We start from the raw sequence: 24,823 nt of genomic DNA, 5'->3' as shown, positions 1-24,823 counted from the left end.
AGGCCCCAGCACTCAGGGAGTGAGAGGGGCAGACAGAGACAGGGAGGGCATGGCAGGCCCAGGTGAGCCCCACCAAGCACGGGGAGGGAGCAGTGTGTGCAGAATGGGGGCTCAGCATGGGCCTGTGGGTGTGGATGTGTTCTACCTTTGCAGAATACTTGGGCTCCAGAATTTATCTTGGGATTGACACACCTCCTGGGGAGCTCCAAACCCCAGGCCCGCAGCAGTTGACCTACCCAGCTGTACTCCTGCCTCCTTCAGGACTGCTCAAAACCATGTCCTCCCCTACTGCTGGGTGGGTGGGTGGGATGGGCTGCACCCTGCCTTTGTTGCCATAACCTGTGACATTTCCTTTCCAGTTGCCGGATTCATTATAAGGATATGTACAGTTTGTTGCGTTGTATTGCGCCACCCGTTGGCTTAGGGAAGAACTGCCCTCGTAGGTTGGCCTACAAGGTTTGCAACTTCAGAGCCTCCATCCAACATACTTCCCTGCCCGAATCGCAAACACAGCACACACTCCCTGCCTGGTTTGGGAATGATGACACCTCACCTCTCTTCCTTCTGCCCTGCCCTGCCCCGCACTCTGGCCTCCTTGATGCTTTGGTTCCCTGTCAATCTCCCTGATCCCTCCAGCTGGCTGGGGGCAGGCAGCTTTTGGAGACAGTGCACAGAAGGCTTTCTGGCCAGGCCATGTCAGCCAGGACCAGCCACTGGGTGGGGCCAGGTTCTGCACCAGGATGCAGCCGTCTCACTGGGTTTTTCCTCCAGGCTTTCGTGGGTGGGCTGATGGTCAGATAGGCCAGAGGCTGAGGGCCTGTGGGAGGGAGCTTGGACACTAGTAAACAGGAGCAGCTGCCCCTCTGGTTCCTATGAGGTTTCTGGTTCTCTGGGGGTTTGGGGGAGGCAGAGGCAGAGTGGGGCCCAAAGACAAGCCCACTTGCATTGCCTCTAGATGGATCTGCTCAGCACAGTGGAGGAGCCCCTGGTGTAGAACTGTGGGAGGAGAGCAGTGTTGGGCAGACCCACCTGCCAGGAAGAGGCTAGGTCTGAACCTGCTGTGCCGCTGGGACCCCAAGCCTGGGAGCAGGCACCCAAGGACTGAGGGAGGCCCCAGACCCAGTGGCCTCTCTGCTTGGGGAACACTTCATCACAAGCCTCAGACACCTCCCTGAGTCCAAGCCTTGGGTTCCAGGCCCACCAGGAGGCTTGCCTCTCTGTTGGTGGGACTTATGCTGTAAGGCGGTGCAAGAGTGGCACCAGGCCATGCCTGCCCAGCTGCTCCCCACCTCAGTCTCCTCCCTACCCAGCCCTGACCCCAGCAGCAGCCCTGCCCGGGTTGGCCTCGGGCGTCTCTGGGCTTGGAGTAGGACTTGCCCCAGGGTCGAATTTGGCTATAGAGCTTCATGACTCCCTCTTTAGTTTCCTGGTCTGTCATGGATTTTCCTCACTCTAGCCTCTGGTCTCACCTGGGAGCCAATCTGACTGCTGCGGCAGTGGCCGTAGCAGCTGTGGCTCAGCCACAGCGTTGTCTCCACAGCACTCCGCAGGTCTTCCCGCATGGTGAAACAGCGCTTTCTGATTTGGCCTTATCTGTGTTCTAAAAGAGTAAACCAGAAATTCACAGCCCAAAGCCGCCCCGATGCAGCCCTTTCCCTCCATGTTCATTAGCTCAGACGTCACCCTGCCCGCTGTCCTGCGTGGGGCTGGAGTGAGGAGGTGAGGCTGGGGGTGGGGCCGCAGGGTCCAGTCAAGCAGAGAGAGCCCTCACTTTGCCTCTTGGTTGTGGGCATCTAACCGGACACTGATTAACTGGATCTGTTTTCTTGTCTGCTTCTTCCCTGCCCCTGCTCCCTGCTCTGCCCCTCCTGCTGTGCCTCCTCCCGTGGACCACCCACTGTGCCTGGGCCTCTCTGGGACGGGTTTCCAGTGGGCGCATCAGTTACAATGACATGTTTGAGATGCTGAAGCACATGTCCCCGCCTCTGGGGCTGGGGAAGAAGTGCCCTGCTCGAGTTGCATACAAGGTAGACCCTGAGCCTGCACCCCAGAGCTGTCTGTGCCAGGGCTGGGCCTGCCCGGCCTGCAGCCACAGGGTGCTCCTGGGCTCTCCTGTCTGCTTCCTCAGGGCTTGTTGGCTGACTGCACCCGGCTGCCTCCCTGTTCCTGTCTCCTCTACCCCATGCCCTCTCTGCTCCTATCCCAGACAAGGGGACATGGCCACCACCATGTCTCTGCACTGGCCCAGGGTACACAGCACTGGCTGCCCCCTCTGCTGACAACCCCAGAGAGGCTCAGGAAGATGGAGCCAGAGTTTAGGTCACTCCCTGCCCTTCACCCTGCCTTTCCCTTCCTAGGAATGAGGGGACAGACCAGTTTCTTGGACAGAGGTTGTTTTTTTTCTGGGCTCAGAGCCACTCTGGTGCCCTGTTCCCTAGGCTCTAGTGTGAGTGATATTGTCAAGTCCTCAGGTCAGGCCCTGGGTGCACATGGGAACTGCAGGACCTCTGGTGCTTCTGCACACACCTGCCTGCTGAGCTATTTAAGTACAGGTTCCCAGGCTAGGCTACAGTCTCCAGAGGCTCCTGGGCTCCATGGTGGGAGGGAAGCACTGTGGTTTCAAGAAAGAAAGGGTGTAGAGGGGCATTTTGCTATCATTCATGGGGTTTCAGCAGCCACTGCAAGAGAAGCACGTTCTCAGGGCCTGGAGTCAAGGTGGCCAAACTGTAAGGAAGGGATAGACCGAGGGTGTCTCCTGGCCTCCCTCCCGGGGCTAGGCAGGCCAAGCCCTCTGTCCCTGCCCCTACCCTCATCAATCACCCACCCCTTCTGGGCCCCTCCTGGGCTCCACTGCTTCCGACAAACAGGACTGGCCTGTGTCTCCCTCTGTCTAAGGGAGCTTCCCACACAGTTTCCCCAATTCGCTGGGCGTCTCCTGGCCCCGTCTCTGTGCCCCATTCTAGGTCCTCATCTGCCACCTGGCTCAGAGCAGCCTGTGGGAGCTGAGCAGCTCCTCCCAGCCACACACAGATGCCTCTGGTGTCTTCCTCAGCCCTCCCCACCCCTGACTCGCATGCGGGTTGTGTCTGCCAGAGGCCCTGCATGCAAGGCTGTAGCTGTGACCCCAGGAGGGAGAGCTCTGTCCACATGGACACCAGGCTGGGTGGCAGGCTGTGAGGCCCTGCCCAGCCTTGCCACCTGACACCGAGGTTTTGGGTGTGGTGAGACCCTGGAAGGCTTCAGAGTGGGCATGAATGGCCCTGGGGAGCTGGGGAGGGAGCTGATACCTGTTTGCCCTGACCTTGCCCTTATACTTCTCAGAGGTCCCTGGCCCTTGGGGGCCCTGGGAAGGTAGTGGGATCCCTGGTGACTGCAGCCCTCAAGCGCCCTGGACGGAGCTCTCCCCTCTTGGAAACCATCTGCTTGCTCCTCTTTCACTCCCATCCCGACTCCCCTCCCTGGGAGAGGAATTCCTTGGCCTCTCGCACTGCCATCGGTGCCGGTCTGCAGGGACGCCATGCTCTGGGAAGCAGGTTTTTCCTGGTGTACAGCACACATGCTGTGTGAGGTCCTGACACCATGGCTGGATGTGCCAAGTGGAGCTTTGCCAGCATTCGGGGGACAACGTCTGGCTTGTGTCTTCAGCATCCCCACCTCTGTCACACTGAGGCCGCAGAATGCAGGGCCAGGATGCTGGGGACAGGGCTGCGTAGCCTCCCCAGGGAAGGGACTAGAGGACTGTGCTACCATAGGGTACACACCCCAGCAAGGAGTTCCTGACTGCAGCCCCCATCGTGGGCAGTGGACAGCGTGGTCAGGGTGCTTGTGGGCTCCATGTAGCACCCCAGATGCACCCAATCCCCCATTTTTCCTCTAGGCCTCCTTGGCTCTCAGTGCCTGAGGCTCTGGTCAGCTATGGGCCCAGCCCAGAGGACCATACTGCCAATGTGCCTGTCTCCAACTGCTCTGCCCTAAAAACTGAGGAGAGGGAAAGAGCCCATTCAACACGGGGATGGGGAGAGAGTGTTCCTGGCCACCGAGCTGTGGCTGGAGGAGCCGGAGGCCCTATGCAGTGCCCTCAGTTCTGGGTCCTTCTAACTGGAAGGAGCTGGTCTTGAGGACTCCTCTTGCTGCCTTGAGCTGAGATGTTCTCTGCCTTCTGATGGCACTGAGCTGGATGGTAAGAGGTGGAGCCCTTATGGGCCTGAGTTAGAGTCACCCCTTGAGGGGTGCTCAATGCCGTCTGGGTCTCAGAGCAACACTCAGGGCCATCACCTCTGGTCCAGATCACCCAGCTCACAGAAGGAGGCGAGATGACAGAGTGCAGGATAGGAGCCCCTCCTGTCTGTGAACCCTCCTCGAGGCCTCTGCCTTGGACCTTCCTTAGCCAAGGCCACAGTCCCTTTTTCTATTGTCCCTGTTTTCCCCGAAGGCCCTGGCTCCTGGCCCCGCACCCTTACTTGAGTCCCCACTTTCTACATCCAGGAGAATCCTTAGCTCAGATGAGGGTAGGGCCGAGGGTGAGTGTGAATGCTGGCAAAACTCCCATCCACCCAGACTCGCTTGGCCTAGGTACCTGCAGGGACCACCTCAGGGAGCTCAGCAGGCCTCCATGGACTCTGAGCACGGCATAGTCCTAGGGTGGGGTGACCCCATCGCACCTGGCCCTGACCTGCCCCCACTCCTCCCCAGCGCCTGGTTCGCATGAACATGCCCATCTCCAGTGAGGACATGACTGTGCACTTCACATCCACGCTGATGGCCCTCATTCGAACTGCACTGGAGATCAAGCTGGCCCCAGGTAGGTGAGGTCTCAGAGGAGGGAGGGCAGACCATGACCACTGCCTAGAGAACCAGCCCCAGATGATCTGCAGGGAAAAGTGGGGAGGCGGCTCTGTCTGGAGGGACAGCTGAACCCAGCAGCAGCTCTAGCTCCTGGTAGTGTCCACACGTGAGCAATGGAGTGGCCCCATCTTCAGGCAGGAGGCCAAGGCACCACCAGCAGTGGTGGCCAGACATGGCCCAGCCCAGGCTGCATGTGCCTTCTGCTCCCTTCCCCTTCACAGAGAGCCTGAAGCCACCAGACGGGACCTGCTGTCCCTGCCCTGCCCTGCCCTGCATCTACCCTGGGGCTCAGCCCCTTTCCTGCTGGGAGACATTGAGGCCAGCCCTCTGCACACCAGGTCCCACTCCTCAGGGACATCACACACATGCGCTAGCTCTGGCTTTGTGGACTTGCCCTCTACTGGGTTACTTGTATCAATTTCTCCTTCCTTTAAAGGCTTCTGCTCTCTCCTCTCTGTTGATTCCTTCCTTCTTAGCAGCCAGCTCCCTGTGCTGGTCTCTGCTCTCTGGTTCTCTTTTCCAGTCCACACTTGGGCTCATGGCCCACTCTGTTGGATCTGTGTCATGTTGAAGAACCCAGAGGTCAGTTTTCAGTGCTCACCTTGTGGCCCTGCTGCAGCCCTCCTCCGTTCCCACTCCCTTCTGCTTGAAACCTGTTACATCTCTCATTTTTTTCTTGCCTCCCTCACTCTGAATGGCAGTATGCTTCAAAGCATTCTCTTTGCCTCAAAAGCATTGTCTCTACTTGCTCCTTCACCACCTCACCTATTCCCAGGGCTTTGAATATTAGGAACTGAGTCTTGTATTTTGGTCCACCCCAGTGTTCCTCAAGTTACTGTGTCACCTGGAAGCCCAGTCAGTGCTGCACAGTTGACTCCCATGAACTTAGCTCCAGGTCTCACAGTCTCCTGGCCTCATCAGTGGAGACCTATTCATCCTGCTCCATAGCCAAACCTTGGAATCATCCTTGTTGCCATTTCTCCTTTTAATTTTGGATTTGTGTTTGATCTCTTATCATATCTTCTTGACTCTGCCTTCAAAATATATCCAGGAAGTGTTTACTTCTCTCTGCCAACTGCCAGCTCCTGGTCCCAGCCTGTCAACTCTTGATGTGTTGCTGCAGCCTTTGACCTGGTCTGGTCTGCCCTTCAGCATGACAACCTGAATGATCAGGGAAAAACCAACACAGTTGATGGTCCTCTCTTTTTCCTCTGATGAAGAGAGAAGCTGCAGACAACCAATGTAAGGAATAAAAGAAGGGCATCACTGTGGATCCTGTTGACAGGAAAAGGATAGCAATGGAATGTCATGATCAACATCATGTCAGTGAATTCAACAACTTAGATGAAATGGAAAAATTCCTTGAGAACACAAACTATCGAGCTCTTTCAAGTGTAGATGACCTCAGTGATGCTCTTTGTGTTAAATAAACTATAGTAAGCAGCCTTCCAACAGAGAAATTCCAGGCCTAGATGGTGTCACTGGTCAAGTCTGCTAAACATTTAGTGAGAAATGTTTAGACTTTGGTTAATCCTATAGACTCCTCCGGAAAATACAAAAAGAGAGAGTATTTCCCACCCTATTTTAAATAAGCTTTACTTTGATCCTAAAATCAATGATATAACACAAAAAATAAATTTATAGACCCATATGCCTCATGAACAGAGATATAGAAATCTTCAACACAACTTTATCAAACAGAATTTAGCAATACATAAAAGAAGACAGTGCATAGTGATATCGTTGGGGTTTATTCCAGGAATGCAAGGCTGGTTTGGTGTTCAAAACTCAATGAATGTAATTTACCATATTAAACAATTTAAACTGTATCGTATCAGTAGTCACAGAGAAAAAGCATTTGACAAAATGTAATATTAGTTCATGATAAAATTTCTATGTAAACTCAGAAAGAAACCTCCTTCAAGCCTAATATATCATCCCACAATGATAAAGGTTATCTATGAGAAAACTTCAGCTAATGCCATATTTAAACAAAGAAAGACAGATTCTCTCCTTCTAGGATCAGGAACAAAGCAGAGATCTGCAGTCACCACCTATGTTCAGTGTGGTACTTGATGTCTCAGTCACTGTGATAAGGCAAGAAGAAGAATGAGAGCGAGAAGTGGAAGTCCCTGTGTACACATTGGCATGACTACCTGTGCAAAAAGTCCCAAAGAGTCTGTTGTAAAAGTTGCTGAAACTAGTGAGTGTAACAGGCTCACAGGATGCAAGGCCAGTACACAAAGGTCAATGTGTGACTCTGGGCTGGCAGTGAGTGGCTGAAGTGGAAGCAAAGGGCTCATGAAAGTAGCACCACAACCATGGAATTACTTAAGAGTCTTCACTCAGGATGTGTGTGCTATCAGTCAGAAAACATTCATAAGAGGAATCAGAAAACCTACATGGAGCGTTTCTGTGTGATGTTCATGGATGTGAAGACTTGGTGTTGCTGGGACATCAGTTCTCTCTACATTAATCATCAAAATTAACAGGCTTCTTGGTAGTAATTCACAAATCAAATCCAAAATTTATGAGAAAAGCAAAAGAACTTGAATGATAGTTCTGAAAATGAAGAACAGAGTTTGAAACCTACCCTTTTCTACAAAGCATCCTTGATCTATGTGTGGATAAAAGGGTGGAGACACAGAGCAATGGGCAGAATAGGTTCTCTCACTCATGTGATCAGCTGATTTCAACAAAGTTGCAAAGGCAATTAAAGGGGAAAAGATCATCATTCCCAACAGATACTGCTGGAAAAATTCAGACAAGTATATGCAACATGAAAAAAAATTCTTGACTCACACGATCTTAGTCTGCTCAGGCTGCCTGCACTTAATACCAAAGACTGGGCAGCTTAAGCAAACAGAAACTTACCTCCCGTAGTTCTGGAGGCTGCGAAATCTGAGATCAAAGTGCAGGCAGTGTAGGCTTTGTCCTGAGGACTACTCTTTTGGCTTCTAGGCAGCTGTCTTCTTGCTGTCATCTCATGGCCTTTCCTCTGCACAAGGTGCGAGAATACGCGTGCCCTCTCTGAGGTCTTATAAGAACACAGACCCTGTGGGTCAGGCCGCACCCTTAGGCCCTCATTTAATACCAATTACCTTGTGACAGGCCTGGTCTTCCAACATGGTCACATCAGTGATGAGGCTTTTTTAAGTGAATTTTTGGGGAAAACAATTCAATCTAAAGCACTTGAAATGGGTCATAGACAAATATAGAATCTCAAAACATAAAAATTCTGGAACAAAATATTGGCAACTTTGAGTTAGGCAGAGATTTTTTTAACACACAAAATACATCAACCATAAAAAAACAAGTTGATAAACAACTTCATTAAAATCAAAACTTTTGGGCTGGAGTTGTGGCTCAGTGGTAGCGTGCTCAGCTTGCATGCATGAGGCACTCAGTTTGACCCTCAGCACCACATAAAAATAACAAAGATATTGTGTCCACCTGAAACTAAAAAAAAAATATATTAAAAAAATTAAAATTTCTAGGCTGGGGACATATTGCAGTGGTAGAGCTTGCCTAGTATATGTGAGACCCTGGGTTCAATCCCTACCACTGCAAAAAAAAAAAAAAATCATAATTTCCAAAATTAAAATTTTAGCTGTGCAAAGTGTTGTATACCTGTAATCATAGCAACTCAGGAAGCCAAGGCAGGAGGATTCTAAGTTCAAGGCCTGCCTGGGCATCATAGTGAGATCCTGTCTCAAAATAAATAAAATTTTTGCTCTTCCAAAGATATTTAAGGGACTGAAGATATAGCTTAGCAGTTGAGCACTTACATTATTATGTGCAAGGGCCTGAGTTCCATCCCTAGCACTGCCCCCAAATAAAAAGGTATTTAAGAAAATGAAGACAAGCCTAAGATTTAGAAAAGATATTTGCTTAACACATGTCTAATATAAGGATGGTATCCATAATATATTATAAAAGTCACAATAAGAAAATAAACAACATTCTTCATAGAAACAGAAAAAGCACTCCTGAAATTCATTTGGAAAATAAGAGACCCAGAATAGCCAAAGCAATCCTTAGCAAGAAAAGTGAAGCAGGAGGCATCACGGTACCAAACCTTAAACTATACTACAGAGCCATAGTAACAAAAACTGGCATGGTATTGGCACCAAAACAGACATGTAGACCAGTGGTACAGAATAGAAGACACAGAGACAAACCTGCATAAATACAGTTATCTCATACAAGACAAAGGTGCTGAAGACATTGATTGGAGAAAAGACAGCCTCTTCATCAAATGGTCCTAGGAGAACTGGAAATCCATATGTAACAAAATGAAACTAAACCCCTAACTCTCAACCTTTACAAAACTCAAAGACAGTATGTGTGGGGACAAGTGCATGGAGTACTTCATACATGACATATGTTAAGGGTACCTGAGTGGCAAAACCACTCCCCATATGCTAGGCGTGAGCGGCAAACCACTTACCCTGTAGGCACAGCCCTAGGCATAAGACTGTGTGTAAGTACTCGCTCCATGACCCGCTCCTTGATTGGTTGCCTCAAGTACAGTTGGCAAGAAATTGTATTGGTGGCTGCCTATAATCTGCTTAGCTACTGTTATATGCATGGTAACTATGCAATAAAATCAGACCTGCTTCCAGCTTGGTCTCCAGAGGTCTTGATCCCTGACCCGCAGCCACACTCTCCTCTGACCAGTTCTGTGGACCTCCTCACTGGACGAGAGAGAGCCCACGCAAATATGTAAAATTCTTAATTCTTCTAAATAACACCTCTTTGTGCAAATTTAGGAATTCCCTGTCCATGCCCTTGTCCTTTTCTATCAGGGTGATTTTTTAAAAATTTGTTCTAATTTGTTATCTATAACAGAATACATTTTGACATATCATTCATAAATGATTGTACATAATGTAGAATCACACTGATCATGTAATCATAAATGTATGTAGGGTAATACTGTCTGATTCATTCTACTATTCTTTCTACCCCTGTACCCACTCCCCTCCCTTCATTCCCCTCTGCCTAATTCAAAGTATGTCTATTTTTCCCTAGCACCCCCTTATTGTGAATTAGCATCGGCATATCAGAGAAAACATTCGGCCTTTGGTTTTGGAGGATTGGTTTATTTCGCTTAGCATGATATTCTCCAGCTCCATCCATTGACCTGCAAATGCCATGATTTTATTCTTCTTTGAGACTGAGTAATATTTCATTATGTATATATACCACATTTACTTTATTCATTCATCTGCTGAAAAGCATTTGGGTTGGTTCCATAGTGTAGCTATTGTGAATTGAACTGCTATAAACATTGATGTGTCTCCATCACTGTAGTATGCCGACCTTTAAGTCCTCTGGATTTAAACCAAAGAGTGTGATAACTGGGTCAAATGGTGCTTCCATTCCAAGTTTTCTGAGGAATCTCCATACTGCTTTCCATAATGGTTGCACCAATTTGCAGTCCCACCAGCAATGTACAAGTGTACCTTTTCCCTCACATCCTCGCCAACATTTATTCTTGCTTATATTTTTGATAACTGCCATTCAGACTGGAGTGAGATAAAATCTTAGAGTAATTTTGCTTTGCATTTCTCTAATTGCTAGAGATGTTGAACATTTTTTTGTATATTTATTGATTGATTGTATTTCTTCTGTAAAGTTTCTGTTCAGTTCCTGGGCCCATTTATTGATTGGGTTATTTGGGTTTTTTTGGTGTTGAATTTTTTGAGTTCTTTATATATCCTGGAGATTAATGTTCTATCTGAGGTGCATGTTATAAAGATTTTCTCCCATTCTATAGGCTCTCTCTTCACTGTGAAGAAGCTTTTTAGTTTGGATCCATCCCATGTATTGATTCTTGATTTCACTCCTTGCACTTCAGGAGACTTGTTAATGAAGTTAATTCCTAAGTCAACATGCTGAAGACTTGGGCCTACTTTTTCTATTAGGCCCAGGGTCTCTGTTCTAGTACCTAAGTCTTTGATCCACTTTGAGTTGAGTTTTGTGCATGGTGAGAGATAGGAGTTTAGTTTCATTTTGTTACATATGGATTCCCAGTTTTCCCAGCACCATTTGGTGAAGAGGCTGTCTTTTCTCCAAGAAATGTTTTTGGCGCCTTTGTCTAGTATGAGATAACTGTATATATGTGGGTTTGTCTCTGTGTCTTCTATTCTGTACCACTGGTCTACATGTCTGTTTTGGTGCCAATACCATGCCAGTTTTTGTTACTATGGCTCTGTAGTATAGTTTAAGGTTTGGTACTGTGATGCCTCCTGCTTCACTTTTCTTGCTAAGGACTGCCCATGTTTAAAATGAGTGATGGTGCTGAGGAGGCAGCATCATCTATACAGAGATAAGGAAATGTGGACTTTTGAACACTGTTAAAATTAAAGGAAGCTTTTATAATATTTCTGTAAGGCAATTTGGTGTTATGTTAATGATAAGTAGATATAGAGATAATAAAAACTGAAATTGCCGAAAAAAAAATTAACAAGTCATAATAAGAAAATAAACCAGTTAAGCACAAGGGCACAGGCCTGCAATCTCTCAAGTTCAAGGCCAGCCTTGGTAACTTAGCAAGCCCTATCTCAAAAAATAAAAAGAACTGGGGATGTGGCTTACTAGTAGAGTGCATGCTTAGCATGTTTAGGGCCCTGGGTTCAATCCCAAGCACATGCATGTGTGTGTATGCGCACGCACGCGCACACACACCCCCACACGAGAAAGAAATAGAAGAACACAATCATAGTGAATAACGGTAGAAGATGTGAATAGACACATTGCCAAAGAAGATACATGAAAGTACACAAGCACATATAAAGATCTAATTGGAAAAATTAATAAATGAGATAACATTACATGCCATTATAATGACTAAAATACTCTTTTGATTGACAGTATTAAGCAAGGCAACTGAAATTCTTATGTGTTCCTGGTAATAATTCAAAATGGTTCAGCCCTTTGCCAAACAATTTGCTGATGCTTAGGTGGCTCAGCCTTTTCATTAGGAGATGGAAGCCTGCATGCAGATGTTTATGGCTTTGTTCACAATCGCCCTGAACTGTAAACAGCTCATGTGTCCATCAACTGGAGATGAGTGGACAAACCAACACATTGTTGCACTGAAATAATATTTGGCAATGAAGGAAAAAAACAACAGTGCCAGCATTATCAGGAGTCTCAAACACCTTCAGAGTGAGATGTGCGATGCTCACCTGATGTTCTGAAGGATGTAGAACTGCGAGACACAAACACATCAGCAACCACAGGGCTGGGAGCAGGGCTGAGGACTGACTGGCCAGGGGCTCAGAGGGCTGGAGGCATGTGGCTGTTGTGCATCTTGATTAGGGTGGTGGGTGCGTTCATCAAGATATAGAATGGCAGAACTACAAAGGATGAATTGTAGTGATGTGAATTAGGCCTTAATAAAACTGGTGTTAAAGAAAACAAAACCAGGTTATTTATCTTGCTGGCTTCCCATTTGCTCCCTCCTCTGCCCCACCATACTCCCTTTCTGGCACAAAGGCCTTGGTACTTGCGGTCCTTTTCTGCCTGCAGGGTCTCACATGTATGATGCCTTCCTCCTGGGAACTTCTTGACCATCCTGTCCAAAATTTAGCCCTCTGTGGACTTCTTTCCTTTCCCCACTTTGCTCTTCCTGTCCTTGGCACTTCTCACTGTTCAGTGTACTGGATTTCTTTACTTTCTGCTACTCTGCAGAACAGAGTACAAACTCATAAAGGAAGTTTAAAAAAAATTTTTTTTTATTTTCTGATTTTCTGTCCTGACACCTAAAACAGTACCTGACAGCTAATGGGTGCTTAGTATTGTTGAATGAGTGGATGAGTGATTGAACTGCTATATGTCACTTCTAAATTCCCATTCTACCCCCCCACACACACACAGGCAGCACACATGCACACACAAGCAGCACACTCAGGCAGCACACATGCACACAGGCAGCACACTGCTCACAGACAACACACTGCACACAGGCAGCACAGTGCACAGACAAGCCGCACACTGCACAGTCAGGCAGCACACTGCACACACAGGCAGCACACTGCTCACACAGGCAGCACACTGCTCACACAGGCAGCAAACTGCACACACAGGCAGCACACTGCACACAGGCAGCACACTACACACAGGAAGCACAAAGAGGCAGCACACATGCACACAGCAGCACACACAGGCAGCACACATGCACACAGGCAGCACACTGCACACAGGCAGCACACTACACAGTCAGGCAGCACACTGCAAACACAGGCAGCACACTTCACAGACAGCATACTGCACACAGGCAGCACACTACACACACAGGCAGCACACTGCACAGACAGGCAGCACACAGGCAGCACATTGCTCACACAGGCAGCACACTGCACAGACAGGCAGCACACTGCACAGACAGGCAGCACACTACACACACAGGCAGCACACTGCTCACATAGGCAGCACACTGCACAGAGGTGGCACACTGCACACACAGGCAGCACACTGCACAAACAGGCAGCACACTACACACACAGGCAGCACACTGCACAGACAGGCAGCACACTGCACAGATAGGCAGCAGACTACACACACAGGCAGCACACTGCTCACACAGGCAGCACACTGCACAGACAGGCAGCACACTGCACACACAGGCAGCACACTGCAGAGACAGGCATCACACTGCATCAGGCAGCCCACTGCACACACAGGCAGCACACTGCACACACATGCAGCACACTACACACACAGGCATCACACTGCACAGACAGGCAGCACACTGCACAGACAGGCAGCACACTGCACCAGGCTGCACACTACACACACAGGCAGCACACTGCACAGACAGGCAGCACACTGCACAGACAGGCAGCACACTGCACACACAGGCAGCACACTGCACACACAGGCATCACACTGCACACACAGATAGCACACTGCACAGACAGGCAGCACACTACACAGAGAGGCAGCACACTACACAGAGAGGCAGCACACTACACAGACAGGCAGCACACTGCATAGACAGGCAGCACATTGCACACATGTGCCCACATATTCCTGCTGGCTGGGTGCTTTTCAGATAGCTCTGGCCAGCCTCCACACTGGTGCTTCTTCCTACTGTGCCTTTTTCTTCTAGCACCTTCTGCATCCCATCTTCCCCCCAAATTTTTCCTCCCCTCTGCCTGCCCTAGTTCTGCCTGATTGGGGGTCTTCAGGATTGCTTCTAACATTTGTCTTCCCTCCCCAATCGCCCTTGCCCAGCTGGGGCAAAGCAGCACCAGTGTGATGCAGAGCTGAGGAAGGAGATCTCCTCTGTTTGGGCCAATCTGCCCCAGAAGACCTTGGACTTGCTGGTGCCACCCCACAAGCGTGAGTGGGAGGGCAAGAAATGCCCTCTACCCCCATCTGCCCCATCCCTCTGAGGCAGGGAGGGAGAGGCAAGGGTATCTTGTCTGGCAGAGGTGGTCTTCTCCCCTGGTCCCCTGGCAGGGACACTGGATGGCTCAGGGACTGTGGGAGGTAGTCTGGAGTCCTCCTAGTGTGAGAATGGATTGTAAGACATCCAGGGAAAGGCAGGAGGGATCCTAATTAAGGATATGAAAGAGGAAGTGTTTATCTTGGAGAGCCCTTGTGTGGCCAAGATGGGGGCACATCAGCCCCCACACCAGGTGGGACAACTGCAGTATCTGAAGGGTTCAAGAAGCTGAGCAGCTATGGCCTTAGAGTCCCTCAGCCTGAGGGCATGCCCCAAAGTCCACGTAGGGGGTGGGAGGTGAAGGAGAGGGCCTGCCTCACTACCTCACTCTGCCCATGTTTTCAGTGCTCCTTTTCCTCCAAACCCCCACCTCTGAGTCCTCCCTTGCCTGCTCTTCTCTCTAGCTGATGAGATGACGGTGGGGAAAGTCTATGCAGCGCTGATGATATTCGACTTCTACAAACAGAACAAAACCACAAGAGATCAGATTCACCAAGCTCCAGGAGGCCTATCCCAGGTACCTGGCTTCAGGATTCCAAGAAGCAGCACTCATGCCTACAAGCCCTGGCCTCTTGGGAACTGGGCAGTGGGGAGATTTGCACCCTGCTTGGAGAAAGTGCAGCAGTGGGAGGAGGCTCTACCCCAGTTTCCTGCTCTCCATGGACTGTTGCCTGGTGGTATCATGGAGCTCCTGAGTTGGAGAGCTGCTCTTAAGGGGCAGAAGAAAGAGGGCTGAGGATAGAGGCTCTGGGTGACATCCCTCTTCTGTGATAGGCAATGGGAGAAAGATGCCAAGTGTCTGAGGGGGCTTCTTAGCAGGTGGAGGAGAACCTGTTGTCCTTGCATATAGGCAGGGCCACTGCTGGTGCTGCCCATGGCTCTGACCAGGAAGGTTTTGGGTCCATCTTTCTGGTGCTGTCACAGCTGTGTCTTTAGAGGGCACATGGAGGCTCTGTCTGGAAAGTTCTGTAGTTGCACAGCTTCCTAGGGTACTCACCAGACCGTGGATGGGACACCTGGTGCTCACACTGCACCCCTTCCTGTGCATGGCATGCACACACAGTCCAGAGCTCCAGGCAGCAGTCCTGCAGTTGAGGGGACATGAAGCTGCTCTACTGTCTGTAGCCGTCTGGACCCTGACTTGTAGGAGGGACCCTGACTCTTAGAAGTGGTGAGCTCTGCCAAAGCCACTCACGGGGCAGACCTGTAGGAGTTGTGAGGGTTCCCCACCCACTGCTCTGATCACATGTTCTTTTTCGGAGGTGGAACAGGGAAAGCAAGGGGCCCCTCACTGTAGGACAGGGAGCTCTGAGCTGGGCTTGGGTGGGAACTGGCTCCATCACATGCCACGTGCGACCTCCATGCTGAGGGCACGTCAAGGTCCACCAGGCTGGCCCCTAGAGCAGTCCCTCTTCCTGTGCCCTTCACAGATGGGCCCGGTGTCCCTGTTCCACCCTCTGAAGGCCACCCTGGAGCAGACGCAGCCAGCCGTACTCCGAGGAGCTCGGGTTTTCCTTCGGCAGAAGAGCTCTACATCCCTCAGCAATGGTGGGGCCATGTGAGTGCCATATGCAGGCTGGGGTGGGCTGCAGGGGGCCCAGAGCCAGTGGGAGAGGAAGCAAAATTCCATTTTTTTCACCCTGCCTGGCTCTCACTTCCTGCTGGCCTCAGGTTTGCTCCCTGAGGGGCTCATTGGGAACCTTGATGGCTCCCAAGGATGGGAGCCCCTGGATCCCATCCTGGCTTCAGGGACTGGCCCTGGCCACCTGCCCACTCTACTGTGGGTGCAGCCAGATGCCCTCTGGTGTGCTGCAGGGAAGCCTGGGATAATCGTCACCATGAGTGGTTCTCCACTCGCCAAGTTTGTGGGTGGACTTGCAGGTGACTCCTGCGATTTCAGGCAGCAGCATAGAACTGCCAGCTAGGACAGCTTGGCGCCAGGTGCTCCTCTCTCTCCTCCAGCTTCTCCTCTGGTGCCTGCAGACCATCAGAAGCTGTTGCCCCACCTCAAGCCCACCCTTCCTGTCTGCCTGTCAGTGTTCTCTCCTCCTGGCTCCTTTACATGTTGTCCTAGATCCCCATTTTGGAATTGATTTCTGAGGCTATCGTATTTCATACACAGATGGGTCATGTCTTTTCTATCACTTAACTTTTGCCATATCACTTAGTGCCAAACCACCCAAGCCCATGTGCCATCATCTCTCCCTGAGGGGTGAGGCAGTCTCCATGGGTCAGGGCTCTTGCAGGCTTCCTGGACAGCAGGCTTTGGTTTGTGAGGTGTATGTTGTCTGTCACCTGTCATCACCAGTGGGCCCAGCTGCCTTGCACTGGCCCAATGAGTGGCAGGCACCCAGGATGCAGACCCTGCTAGAATCTGTGCTCCTGCCCAGTGGAATGCAACCTAGTCACCCAAGCACTGTACAGCAGGCCTGTGTCCAGTTGTGGGCAGTGCAGAGGAGGATGCAGAGTTCAGGTGCTATGAGGAAGAGCCGTCCTGGCCTGGCCCAGCCCTACAGCACCCATTCTATGCTCTCCTTGCTGCAAGTGGGTTGGGGGCTCCAGGTTTGCATTTAGAATTAAACAGATGATTCTTTGTATATTTGTGTGTAAGAGTATGTGTTACAGATGTATGAGTGTGTAAGAGTGAATGAACTTGAGTGTGTGAGAACATATGTGACAGTGTGTACATGTGCCAAGGGTATGCATGTGCATGCATGTGTGTCTATGGAGAGAGTGTGTGTACAGATGTGTGCATGTGTGTACATGAGTATGTGTTAGCATGTATGCCTGGTAGTGTGTGTTAGAGGGTGTGTGTGTCTGGGTGTGTGGAGGGGAGGGTGTGTATAAGAAGATCAAAAGGAGACAGAATCCAGGTGCAGAGACAAAGTGGCAGGATGGCAGAAAGGCAGCAAGCTCCTTGTCCAAGTTGCCAGCCTTATTTTTATCAACAGGTCACATTAGGTCACTGGCATCAGTAGTGCATTAGTGTTCATTGCGTCATTAGGCAGGTTACAGAGTTAGCAACAATATGCACCTTATTCCTCAGTTACATACTATAGTTGCAGTGTGCAATGTGAGGAGCTTTGTGTAGCTCTCAGGAAAATCCATTGTTTAAAGTTACTGTTTCGTGGACAGGTTCAGGCTGAGCGTAGCTTGATGAAACATTATGGTTGTCTAATGAGAGAGTTCCTTTATTCCCAGGAACTGAGTGCCTGAGACAGGGTGGAGACTGATAAGACTCTAGCACAGAGCCTCCTCATGCAGGGCACTGCCACAGCCGCTAGGCACTGCACATGTATTAGTTATCTTACTAGTTCCTGGGGAAACTGCAGAATATTCCAAGTGTGGAAAAAGGGTGCCGGTTACCTTCCTGGAGTTTGCTCACTAGAGGAATGTTGTCCTGTACATTTCCACAGCAAGAATCCTTACAGGTGTGTGCCAGGTGTGTGTTGGAGAGTGTGTGTGCCTGGACATGTGGGGTGGGGGGCATGTGTGCCTGGGTGTGTGGGGGCAGGGAGGGTATGTGCCTGGGTGTGTGTGTGGGGGCATGTGTGCCTGGGCATGTGGGGGGTGAGGGTTTGTGCCTGGGTGAGTGTGTGTGTGTGTGTCGTTGTCTGGTGAGTGTTGGGGAGCCTGTGCCTGGGCATGTGTAGGTGTGTGCCTGGTGAGTGTTGGGGAGCCTGTGCCTGGGCGTGTTGTGTGTGTGGGGTGTGCCTGGTGAGTGTTGGGGAGCCTGTGCCTGGGCATGTGTAGGTTGTGCCTGGTGAGTGTTGGGGAGCCCGTGCCTGGGCGTTGTGTGTGTGGGGGGGTGTGCCTGGTGAGTGTTGGGGAGCCTGTGCCTGGACGAGTGTAGGTATGTGCCTGGGCGTGTGGGGGTGTGAGGTGTCTCTTGGGTTGCTCTGGGCCAGGTGTTCAGAATCAGGTACCCTGCAGGTGGCAGAAGTGGCTCTTAGAGGGTAAAAAAAGCACCTGAGCTCACTAGGTCTGTCAGATCCAGGTCCAGCCCTGCTGTCGTCCCAGTGCCAGTCTTCGGGGGCTGCCTACACACCCAGTGTGGAGGGTGCCTGCAACACCCTTGGAAGATGGAGGCCATTCCTCCCAGAAACCCTGCAGGGGCAGGTCTGGCCTGCTGCCAGTATCGCCACTGTGGTCAGCAAGGCTGGCGCTCTACATTGAGGTCAGTGTGGGCCGTGCTGCAGTCTGTGACAGGATCACCAGTGCAAGGGAGCTCTCCCAGCAGACCCAGTGCAGAGTGAGGGTAGGTCGGGAGCAAGCAGGCCTATGTGGGTGGATGCCTGAGCAGACAGCAGAAAGCTGGGAAGGCCCTCAGGCTGGGGTTCAGGGAGTCAGGGGCTGCCAGCAGGGGACCCCTGAGAAAGGAAGCCCAGGACTAGCACTGGGGCCAGCATCTGCAGTTTGTCAGGAGGGACAAGCCCTGCACCCATTTCACAGATGAGCCTTGTGGGGTTGAGGAACTTGCTGATTGTCCTGGATCAGGAGGTGACAGGTACAGGTTTCCCTCAGAATGAGCACTCTGAGGCTTCTCTGCCCTTGGAGTCCCCTGCCCCGCCCAGCTCTGACTCTCATGGGCCTGAGCTCTGCGAGGGGCCTGCACTTGGTTCCAGCCTGCACAGCCATGCTGGGACTCCTATGACAGGGAGGGCTCATTTCAACCATGGAGAGGTGGCCGAACCCCTGGCCTTGCTGAGGATAGCCAGTGAGGATTCCTCAGTAGGCATTTTGCAGCCTGTGTTCTAACCCTACAGAGCATCCCTCTTCTCTTCTGCAGACAAACTCAAGAGAGTGGCATCAAGGAGTCCGTTTCCTGGGGCACTCAGAGGACCCAGGATGCACTTTATGAGGCTAGGGCACCCCTGGAACGTGGCCACTCAGCAGAGATCCCTGTGGGGCAGCCAGGATCACTGGTGAGCCCTCCCTGGAGGGGGTCACATGAGATGGGGTGGGGGTGGGTAAGACCGTGCCTTGTGGGGTGTGACTAGGAGGCTGCTGTCCCCCCAGGCTGCGGATGTACAGATGCAGAACATGGCACTGAGGGGTCCTGATGGGGAGCCCCAACCTGGGCTGGAGAGCCAGGGCCGGGCTGCCTCCATGCCCCGCCTGGCAGCAGAAACACAGGTGAGTAGTCTGGAGGGGTCTGTCCAGGGTGAGGGTGAGTGAGGGCCTTACCCCGTGAGACACAGAGGGGTCTGCCTGGAGGACTGCAGGGGCCTGAGCCCCCACCCTGACATTCAGGGCTGCCTGGGCTGCATGTCTCCTCCTTGCTGCCCACATCTCCTTCCTGTGGCTCCTGGTTCTGGACATTGTCTCTTCTGCTCTTTGCATGTCCTTACTCATGGCCTAACCTAACCCTAACTGGTGCTCACCCTGACCCTCACTATCCTTTCTTTCTTCTTGCTGTTCTTGCCTCTTCTGGCCCTGAAGCCCCCTTGGTGGCCAAGTGTAGAGCAGCTTCCTCATCCTTGATAGGGGTTGGCTGTGCCCCAGCCCCACAGGGAGAGCCGCTTTCCGTAGTGCAGCCTTGGGGGCAGCTTCAGGGACCAGTCTCTCTGACAGATTGAGGAAAATGATCCCTAGGCAGCTATGGGCTCCGCTTGGGATTCTCTACCTAGGCCAATGGCCCCACTCCTGGCCCCCCCTTCTGACTGGACCTGGCTGCTCTTCTGCCCCCGTGCCTGCCTTACCTGCAGCCCTGTGCTTCCCCAGGCCCAGGCCATGTACCTCCTTGTCCTTTTTCCTTGCCCACAGCCGGCCCCTGATGCCAGCCCCATGAAGCGCTCCATCTCCACGTTGGCCCAGCGACCACACGGGGGCCACCTCTGCAACACCACCCTGGACCGCCCTCCCCCCAGCCAGGCACCACATCACCACCACCATCGCTGCCACCGCCGTAGGGACAAAAAGCAGAGGTCCCTGGAGAAGGGGTCCAGCCAGCATGCCGACACAGATGGCGGTGCGTGTGGAGGGGCCTGGGGTGCCTGTTATGGGGCTGTGGCTTGATCTGGGGGATCCCAACAGCCCACAGGAATCCTCTTCCTTGGTGTCTCTCATGGCTCCAAAATGGGCTAGAGCAAGAGGAGTAAGTTCTAGGTCTGGGGACCAGTCAGGACCACATGCCACCCGCTTCCCTTCCCCAGCACCGCTGAGGTGTGTCCTGCTCCCTGTGAGGACTGGGTCTGGAAAGGTCTTCCTGCCTATGCTGGGCCCAACCGAGCTGACTTCTCCTCTTCCTGGCCAGCACCAAACAGTGCTGCAGGGCCCAGCCTGCCCCCAGGAGAGGGGCCCACAGGCTGCCGGCGGGAACGGGAACGCAAGCAGGAGCGAGGCCGGTCCCAGGAGAGGAGGCAGCCCTCGTCCTCTTCCTCAGAGAAGCAGCGCTTCTACTCCTGTGACCGCTTTGGAGGCCGTGAGCACCCTCAGCCCAAGCCCTCCCTCAGCAGCCACCCCACGTCCCCAACAGCAGGGGAGCCGGGACCCCCACCACAGGTGAGTGGCAGGGTGGTGTGGGCCCCTTCCAACTCCTTCCCCAGGCCACTCAGCCGCCCTGCTCTGCCTGCCACCTGCCACTGCCGCCTGCTGCCTGAAGGGCCTGAGCTGCACTGCTCCTTGCTGCCCACTCAGCCTGCACTCCAGCCGCTGTCCCTGCGTGGTTGTGCCAGGGGCTTGCTGCTCTCCCAGCCACTTCTTTACCTCCCGCCTTGCTGTGCTGTGGGAAAGGGCCATCCCCCACTGCCCTCCCTCCTGCTTCCCCATGCCTCATGACCCCTGCTGCCTTGTGCTGCACACTGTGTCTGTTTGGTTTGGTTTTATTTTTTGTTTGCTGCTCTCTTTTTTTGTGTAGGGCAGTGGTTCAATTAACGGGAGCCCCTTGCTGTCAACATCTGGTGCTAGCACCCCGGGCCGAGGTGGGCGGAGGCAGCTCCCCCAGACACCCCTGACTCCCCGCCCCAGCATCACCTACAAGACGGCCAACTCCTCCCCTGTCCACTTTGCTGGGGCTCAGAGTGGCCTCCCGGCCTTCTCCCCTGGCCGGCTCAGCCGTGGGCTTTCTGAACACAATGCTTTGCTCCAGAGAGACCCCCTGAGCCAGCCCCTGGCTCCAGGCTCTCGCATCAGCTCTGACCCTTACCTGGGGCAGCGCATGGACAGCGAGGCCTCTGCCCACACCCTGCCTGAGGACACACTCACCTTTGAGGAGGCCGTGGCCACCAACTCAGGCCGCTCCTCCAGGACTTCCTATGTGTCTTCCCTGACCTCTCAGTCCCACCCTCTCCGCCGTGTGCCCAACGGCTACCACTGCACTCTGGGACTCGGCACTGGCAGCCGGGCGCGGCACAGCTACCACCACCCAGACCAAGACCACTGGTGCTAGCTGCACGGAGACCATGCACCTCAATGCGGCAGGCACCTGCGGGTTCCCGTTGATGAGTTTTATCATCCATGCTGGGCTTCAGGGCCGCAGCCCTAGGAGGAGGGGCCCGCCATGCACCTCCTTGGTGGAGCTCCCGTTCCTCTCTCCTTCTTCCTCTTTTACACTGGATGGACTAATAAAGCCCTTCTTAGAGGGACATGGCTCTCTAACCCCTCGTGTTCTGCCTCCCTGGGTCTCATGCCACACGTCAGAGCCTAAGCAGGGCATGGCTGAGCTGAGACAGACCTGATGGGTCCAAATCCCAGGTCTTGGCCTCCAGCATCCAGAGCAGGTGCCCAGAACCTTGTTGAGGAGGCCTGAGTCTCGTGGGGAGCACTCACATCCCAATGTGTGCTGGCGGGCTGGGCACGCCTGAGAGCGTGGAAAGGAGCCCAGCTGTGGCCGGCAGTGGGCCTCCTCACACACTGCTGTTGCTCTTGCCACTGAACCGCAGATGGCGTAGAGTCACACTCTATCTGTCCCTGGACACTGCTGCCCCGCAGGGACTAAGTCTGGAGAATGCTCTTGCTGTCGGCTTCTGGTTGCAGTACCCTTCACTGTCATTTCTGTATACTTGATCTGGAACATAGAAAAGCAGGGGAGGAAATGTTGACTTTAAAAACCAACCTGTAGGAAGGTCTCCACTGTTGTGTGCTCCTCTGTGGACTCCCCCAGCTCGGTCCTTCCCCGGCCGCCCTGGCTCTACCGCTCGACCAAGTGCCTGACCTCTGGCTCCTGGCATCACACGCTGGGCGAGTCCTCTGAACCGTCGGGTGGACTGTGTGAAAACTGCTCCTAGTGGCCAACAGGTAGAAAGCTGGTGGCCCTGGACGACAGCAGCACATCACAATTGGTGTCAGGTGACTGCCCCATGAACCTCCCGCAGTGAGGAGGTTCTAGGAAGCCGCAGAGCTGCAGGGCATGTGCTTGAGTGAGGCACTTTGAGTCTGTTCTATGTCTGATTCTCAGGGACGGATGCCTGCCAAGGAGGGCGTGATCTCTGTGTGTGAAGTTTTCACCGAAGGCTGAGGAGATTGAAGGGCCAGTGGGGAGGGGGAGACATGGCCATCAGGCAGGAGGGAGCAAGTTGCCAGAGGGGACTGGCAGGGAGAAGTGACTCCTGGGCTGAGGCTGGGTGTGCAAGCCCAGCAGGGGTCCCAACCCAAACAAAACCTGACCTCATGGCCACTCTCCAAAGAGAAAGTGGCTCACCACTGGGCATGTGTGGGTGAGTTCGTGGCCGTGTCCTCCATGTCTTGAAACTTCAGAGGATCTCTCTGGGACTTTTGGATTCTACCCCATGAGTCTCCTCAAAGAAGCTTTGTGGGTGTGTGTGCGTGTGTGCTCACAGGTGACGGGCGTGTGCAGGTGTGTCACTGACCATAGGGCTATGCAACAAAAGACACATTCAATAGAAACAAACACACAGGCCCACCGCCTGGTCTGGGATTTCAGCATGATTGTGACCAAACCTTTTTATAGAATTTCCTTATGTGAAGGCACAACGCTCTGAAACTTAACAATTAGCAGAATATTTTATTCCAATAGGATAAAATTCAGCAGGAATCTTGGACTGTGCATGTGACTCTGCACTTGTGTGGCAAGTAGAGGGCTGTGCATTTTGATACTGGTGTTTGTCTCTGTTCCTGCCCTAGCCCGTGTTCTTGGGTGCCGAATGCACACATCCCATGTAGAACCACAGCTGTCTCTCTGGGCAGTCCTGGGTCAAGGGCCCTCTTTTCTAGACCCACACAATCTAGCTGGCTGGCCTGGATCCTTCTCGGCACTGGCATTCACGGCAGTTGCAAGGTCGGGGAAGGAGACATCGGGGCTTGCCTTTTTGACTTCGGGTTTGTTTCTGTACTGTCTCTTTTCAAGCTATCGTCTGTTTCCCTTGAAGTCTTACAGTGAGTTGCCAAATTTGAAATGCATCAACCAGCTGTCTGCATCGGAACCTGTCCAGCAGCGGCTGACCTTGAACAAGTCATGTGTGCATGTAGAATAGACACATATATACGTTATTCCGGTATGTGCATGAAGTGTATATCTTCCTACTTTTTGATACAATGTACTCATTTGTTAATTTTTAATTATATTTGATATAAATTGAAGGTTTGTTGCAAAACTTTATATTTAACAGCAGTGTTAGAGAGAGAGAGTGAGAGTGAGAGAGAGAGAGAGAGAGAGAGAGAGAGAGACCCAACCATGGAACATAACTGGTATCTACTTAAAAAAAAAAAAAAAAAAAGAATCCTGTGATTGACTTGTTTGCTGCCTGAGTAATATTTACAAGCCAAACTTTGGATTCTGATATTGTTTCTACAATGATATTTTGTATGAAGCAAAGTCCTTGGATTAAAATAAAAACTTAGCAAAAAAAAAAAATAATAAAAAACAAAACCCCTGCCATGCTGCCTGTGGTACATGGGCACGTGTCTTGATGCACCCAGTGGGCGGGGCACCCTGCCAGGAAGGCGCAGGAGAAAGTGGGACATTCTGAACCTGCCTATGTAAGTGTGGCTGGGTTAGGGTGGGCGGGGGTCCTGGCCTCCACAGTGGGTGCACTGCCCTTCCCAGGGGCCTCCAGGCCCACTTCGGATCTCCACATATGGGTGAGTGGACACCTATTGTCCCGGGCACAGGTGGAGAGCATCCTGCAACTCCCAGAGACCCTGGGGGCTTTGCTCCTGAGCTGCAGTTCCTCCTCATAGTGGCCTTGGTTCTTACATCCAATTTCTTAAACCCAGGCTCCCGAAACAGGTGGTTTTCTTGACTGCTTTTTCTTCTCTCTTTTCCCACTCCTGGTGATAGCAGAGATAAATATAGGCATTTGTCAGTTCAAGGGCTGGGAACAGATCTCATCCAGTAACTACTGAGGTAGTGGAAGGAGCTAAGCTCCATTCTCATTTGTGCAGAGGTTGTTTGACATTTTGAAGGGGAAAGTAGGGAGGGGAAGTGTTTGAGTTCAAGAGAGTCAACAAGGTAGAGAGGCAAAGGGTCAGTGTGTCACCAAAGGGATCGAGGGGGCACCCCTGTGAGGACAGGGGACCTCAGCTCAGCCTGGATATGTCAGAGGTAAGACACAGCAA

General features: G+C 52.1%; 1 protein-coding gene across 1 annotated transcript in view; it reads left to right on the top strand.

Moving 5' to 3' along the window:
• Positions 1-22,957, top strand: part of Cacna1b (calcium voltage-gated channel subunit alpha1 B) — a 184,569-nt gene extending 161,612 nt beyond the window's left edge. Inside the window, exons 37-46 of the mRNA XM_076844985.2 lie at positions 1,931-2,027; positions 4,693-4,801; positions 14,092-14,199; positions 14,710-14,822; positions 15,736-15,863; positions 19,095-19,230; positions 19,325-19,441; positions 20,072-20,276; positions 20,562-20,809; positions 21,165-22,957. Coding sequence (XP_076701100.2) covers positions 1,931-2,027; positions 4,693-4,801; positions 14,092-14,199; positions 14,710-14,822; positions 15,736-15,863; positions 19,095-19,230; positions 19,325-19,441; positions 20,072-20,276; positions 20,562-20,809; positions 21,165-21,695 — 1,792 coding nt within the window. The 3' untranslated portion in view covers positions 21,696-22,957. The remainder of the gene's footprint in view (positions 1-1,930; positions 2,028-4,692; positions 4,802-14,091; positions 14,200-14,709; positions 14,823-15,735; positions 15,864-19,094; positions 19,231-19,324; positions 19,442-20,071; positions 20,277-20,561; positions 20,810-21,164) is intronic.
• The last annotated feature ends 1,866 nt before the right edge of the window (positions 22,958-24,823 follow it).

Source organism: Callospermophilus lateralis, chromosome 2, assembly GCF_048772815.1.
Source record: "Callospermophilus lateralis isolate mCalLat2 chromosome 2, mCalLat2.hap1, whole genome shotgun sequence".
Lineage (NCBI taxonomy): Eukaryota > Metazoa > Chordata > Mammalia > Rodentia > Sciuridae > Callospermophilus > Callospermophilus lateralis.
This window is presented reverse-complemented; position numbering and strand designations above follow the sequence as displayed.